The sequence below is a fragment of the Cryptotermes secundus genome, unplaced genomic scaffold (assembly GCF_002891405.2).
Source record: "Cryptotermes secundus unplaced genomic scaffold, Csec_1.0 scaffold61, whole genome shotgun sequence".
NCBI classification, from domain to species: domain Eukaryota; kingdom Metazoa; phylum Arthropoda; class Insecta; order Blattodea; family Kalotermitidae; genus Cryptotermes; species Cryptotermes secundus.
In genome coordinates this window covers 320,058-325,407 of record NW_019741299.1, presented here as the reverse complement: position 1 = coordinate 325,407, position 5,350 = coordinate 320,058, and the positions used below count along the sequence as shown (strand labels likewise).

At 39.3% G+C, this 5,350-nt stretch overlaps 2 protein-coding genes across 10 annotated transcripts in view; one reads left to right on the top strand and one right to left on the bottom strand.

The window, feature by feature from the left end:
• LOC111872664 (tetratricopeptide repeat protein 21B) overlaps positions 1 to 2,240 on the bottom strand; it is a 12,002-nt gene extending 9,762 nt beyond the window's left edge. For 4 of the 9 annotated variants that reach the window (XM_023866763.2, XM_023866769.2, XM_023866767.2 and 1 more), the window contains exon 1: positions 1,656 to 1,930. The gene's annotated coding sequence lies outside the window, so the exon portion shown is untranslated. The other 5 variants (XM_023866766.2, XM_023866765.2, XM_023866764.2 and 2 more) reach the window with 5 other exon arrangements.
• Positions 2,241 to 2,309: 69 nt separating this feature from the next.
• Positions 2,310 to 5,350, top strand: part of LOC111872667 (charged multivesicular body protein 5) — an 8,180-nt gene continuing 5,139 nt past the window's right edge. The window contains exons 1-3 of the mRNA XM_023866772.2: positions 2,310 to 2,542; positions 3,892 to 4,043; positions 4,480 to 4,645. Coding sequence (XP_023722540.1) covers positions 2,474 to 2,542; positions 3,892 to 4,043; positions 4,480 to 4,645 — 387 coding nt within the window. The 5' untranslated portion in view covers positions 2,310 to 2,473. The remainder of the gene's footprint in view (positions 2,543 to 3,891; positions 4,044 to 4,479; positions 4,646 to 5,350) is intronic.

Genomic DNA, 5,350 nt, shown 5'->3' with positions numbered 1-5,350 from the left:
AAGAATGGAATGGAATAGTAATGTGATTTTAAGCAGTACAAATGTGAAATTCTTGGGATTAGCTACTGAAAGCTCATATATCCCAACTCATGCCTAAATTGTGCAAGGCTTGTTACTCAGTGAGGGTGATGAAGCCCATTATGCCCACAGAGACATTAAAAATGGTATATCACTCTTATTTCCATTCACTTTTGTCGTATGGAATTATTTTTGGGGGCAATTTTTCTTATAGTATGCACATTTTCAGAGTTCAAAAGAGAATGATTAGAACCAGGAGTGGGTTGAGATATAGGGACCCTTGTAGAGATGCATTCAGGGATTGGGGAATTTTGCCATTGCAGTCCCAATATATCTCTTCTTTATTGATGTTTGTTGCAAATAATATGGGCTATATCACACAACATCACAAATTCATGGCCTTAATACTAGGCATAATTTTGATCTTTATCGTCCTCATACAAATTTGACAACTTACCAGAGAGGACCTTATTATTTTGATATTAAACTTTTTAATCATCTTCCTTTAAATATAAAATAGTTAATCCATAATATTAAGCAATTTAGAGCAGCTTTAGGTGCTTTTTTACATACTGAATCCTATTACACTTTAGATGAATATTTTAATTATGGATAGTTTCTTGATTAGCTATTACCCATTATTTGATCTATTGTCATGTATATGTTCCAGTTTTGTATTATATTTTATATACACATAGTAGGTTATGTAGTTGCAGTAATGTGTAGGGGGTTCATATGCTTGATTTACTGCTGTGGATTTATATGCATTGTTCTGTTGACTACTTGCTGATTTGGCAAGCTTGTGGTGTGACAGGTTCTGTATCCAATGGCTTCAGCCTTGTATGGATGTGCTGGAACGTGTAATAAATACAATTCAATACAATACATGGTTTCTCAAAGTGTGGATCATAATTTCCCCAGGGGGCCATTACCTTGTAAAGGGGAGACAAGTTACCAAATCCTCAAGGAATACAGTACCGTTATATCCGTACACAATTTTGGTAAGAAAGAATTAAAATAGGTGCCTTGGAAATTGTACCACTAGTCAGCAAAAAATTTTGCTGAGGCAGTCTTTTTCCTTTCTCTCCCTTGCTGGAATATGTTTAGGGTGTACAAGTTTTTGAGATATTTGGCCTGTTTAGGTTCCTGTTGTCACCACGCCGCCTGATACAAACCAGTAACAATGTGCACAACTGCACTTTTTGCTCACTGGCAAAGATGGGAGATGGAGTCGCATTAATTTTTGTCATTTTAGGGGAGTGTGGCATCACAAACTGAGAAAACCTTACTTAACACGTTCTCTAGTTACTGTCAGGTGGTCATCATTAATTCTACTCATATCCTTCTGCATTCTTCCAAATATGTTAATGGTTCAATGTAAACATAGGGCTTCATGCAACTTCAGAATATCAACATGCATTATAACACTGTAAAGAAGCCAAATGGTTCAGGATGGAGTACAGTGTTGTGCCTTGTTATTGTGGTCTTGGTTTCATCACTTTTATTTTCTGCTTTTATTTCTATAGATTGTAATATACATATATTGGATTATTGCCGTGCAATTTCATACAAAAAATGAAAACACCATTTTGAGGGCCTTTAGTTGTGCAACAAATCCTGCGATGTAACAGCCATACCAGTGTCCAGCTGGATGTAAAACAACTGGTTCACATCATCATGTTTCACCACCAACGTATCTGTACTTATTGGCTTTGTTACACATCCACTATTTGTCTTAACATTATTCTGAACAGCTTCCATCAACAACCTTGAAGAGCGACGTAACATTCCTATACCTGGCACAAATAAAAATGACTTAAATTTTTCGTTTTGATATTGTTACGCACAACAGATTCCAAATTTAAATTAGCTGCAGCTATTCGAGGGCATTTTTCAACAAACTAAAAAAACCATTAACCTCAACATTCTTTGCGTTCTTTGCACTCTACGCACCATGCATTAAATCGTTACTCTTTGGAATTGTCACATATACAACACCCACGGTAATCAACCAAATTCTACACCTAGCAATTGTTGGATGGACCACGGTATATATTTCTTCTTGCGGCAACTAGTCAGATTCGACCATCAGCTTAACTGAATTATTTGACCGTCTAGTTGCAGCAAGTTGTGTATGGTAAACCCTGACGACCCTGACATTTCATTGCCAGTTACCTATTCGGATTCGGAATATACACCACTGACTACCGTTTTCATGTCTACATTGCATTAACAATCCCAATCCTTTCCCGTTTCTTTATCTCTTTGGAATGATCACGTGATTATCGCGAAGTAAATACGTTGTTGCTATGATTCATGGGATTATAGAAATTGGTTGTTGCTATGATTCGTGGGATTTCAGTAATTGTAAATTGTAAATGTTAGTCAGTTAGTCTTGGCGTGTGGTTAGGAGTACTTGTGTTTGTGGTAGTGATTAATTTAAAATATCCGAAGGATGAATAGGCTGTTTGGAAGAGGGAAACCAAAAGAGCCACCACCGAACATAAATGACTGCATAGTCGGTGTAAGTTAAATAGTGACTATCTTTTAAAAGTGCTGTCATATTCCCCAACATCCAGCAGCCTATATTGTTAAATTTCATTTCTGACGCCGGGAAACAGATCGACACTAAAACGTCTTACATTTGAGGCCCTCACGGGCTGTGATATAAAGAGCACAGTCAGGATTGTAACATGTTGTATTCTGGAGAAATCCCGTAAGCTTGCTTGGAACTACACTGTTTGACAGCTAAGAAAACTATGTTGCTCATTATTAGGATGCACAAAAGCCTTAAGCAGTACTTTGTAGCAGTCTTTTTCTTGACACATTAACACTCTATAATGTGGACTTCTTTAGAAAATTCCTAAAAAGCTGTGATGGAACATGTATACAGAATATGCAGGTGATGTGATTTATACAAAGAACCATATAGTATGAATTAACCGCTGAAGTAGGTGATTTTCTGTAGAGTACATGTCTTTTTTTATATTGAAGTTATATTTTTACTCGTTTGGAGTAAAAACCCCTCGTTGGTGTCTCCACCTTATCGTGGTGAGGGGGTTTGAGTATGCCAAGGACCCTTAGAGCTATACCAGCGATAGCGTAGCTACTGGCAGGGCCTCCCTTGCTGGACAGGTCAAAGGGTAGGCATCAGACGAAGAGAGACGCCAAAAACTGATGCCGGAAGCAGCGTCATCAGCAGCGACTTGAAGCACAGAGCAAATGATGCTCGAGATGGTTCAAGTTCGTATAGCAACAGGCATAACCAGAGTGGTTTGAACGGCTGTTGTACTGCGATGTGGAAAGCAAATGGAAAAACTACCACATTAACACTTTTCCTGGATGGAATCTTTCCGAAAACAGAGATACCATGTATGTGACCAGAAGATGAGGAAAGAGACGTAAGAAGATGCTGGATGACCTTGGGGGCAGAAGAGGATATTTTTATTTGAAGGAGGAAGCTCTAGATCACATTAAGTGGAGGAACTGTTTTGGAAGAGACTGTGGACCTGTCGTATGACAGATTACTGATGAAAATGAAGTACATAATGTTGTTATAAATTTGGGTTTAGCAATTCATGTTGTCTCCTTGGTAGGACAACATTCATCTCTCTGTTATAGGTTCATTTGATAGTGAATGTTTGCAATATGATGGAGATTGAATGTCACAGATCACCAGATTGCAATGTGACAAGAAATAATAGTTGATAGTGTCCAATTAACTTCATATTTACCATGTGAAATCCCTTCATTGATGTTCATGTTTCCTTCCTGGTACTGCCACAAAATATTGTCCTGTCAGAAGTAACATATCTAGGTTAAGAATAAATGGAGTTCCTATTAAATTTTGTCTGATCACTGTGCTTTTTAAAGGTTGATAGCAGAGCTGAATCAGTTGGCAAGAAGATTGCTCGATTAGATGCCGAACTTAAGAAATATGGAGATCAGATGAAGAAGATGAGACAAGGACCTGCAAGAAATGCTGTTAGGCAGAAAGCATTTAGAATACTGAAGCAGAAGAAGATGTAAGTTCATGTAAAGAGTCTTTTGCTGCAGAAAAGTAGATAATCAGAAGTTTGCTTTTCAGTAACTTGTTTGTTTCCAATAAAAGCCTTTGGATTTCATGCATATATGCAACAAGCAAGATGTAAATGTTATCATCTCATTAAATATTAGGCATTCTTTTTCTCAGTCTTAATATGGAGGAGGGCCATAATAAAATAAACTCTTATACATTTGTTTTTCCCACTTTATCCCCAGAGAAAGACCCCATAGTACTCATTAAGTAAAAGGCTGGGTGACCCAAGAACCAGCAAAGAGAAAATCCTTGGCTCACCAACAGTCAAACAACAAATCTGCAGTTTTCCAACGTGCAATCACCATGCTGGTTGAGCCACACTGGTTCTCACGTCTCTCCATACATTTAATTTATTATTTGAGTCACATTATTTTGTTTAACAGGTATGAACAGCAAATGGAGAACCTGCAACAACAGTCGTTCAACATGGAGCAGGCCAATTATGCATGTCAGACACTTAAAGATACGCACGCCACAGTGGCTGCTATGAAGACTGGAGTTAAGCAGATGCAGAAAGAATTCAAGAAGATAAACATTGATGAGATTGAGGTATAATATATATTGTAACGTGTTTCGTTACTGCAGACGCCGTAGAGATCGTTAATTGGTTTATTCAGCAATCTACAAGAAACGGCTACAATTAATTATCATACAGTTGCGGGGTTTCACACTTTATAACCCTATGCGCAAATCAGCTCACTCTGTGTTCAGTAGTCTACACGTTTACAGTAGGGGAGCTATGTATCACTGTATCACACACACTCCCAATTACACAATCACACACATGTCTGGATCTTCTTTCCGCGACGGCTGCTATACTCCAACTGTAGTCGGCTGACTGGAGAACTGTTGATAACACACTAGCTCGTAGGCTTGCTCAGAAATATCTTCGGCGATGGGCACGTTATAACCTGACTCGGCAACTGTTACGTTACCACTCGCCGGCTGTCACAGTACAACTGACTGGTAGCTGCTGTGCAGTTCCCTTATATATCCGCAGTGGTGCCTGTTGCGTGCCACGTCACAGTAGGAATCATTGCCACGTCATCCTGTTGCGTCACCGTTACGTTACCGTGTGGAGGAGGGGGAGGGGAGCACTGACTCACCCGCCACGTCACTCCTGCTGGGGGGGGTTCTCCTTTGCGCAACATGTCACACTGCTCCCTCCTTAAGGCTGTTCGTCCCGAATAGCCTAGCGGTGCATCCCCGTTCCTTTTCCGTCCCGTAGCTGTGCTTGCGGTGTCTCCTGTTGTT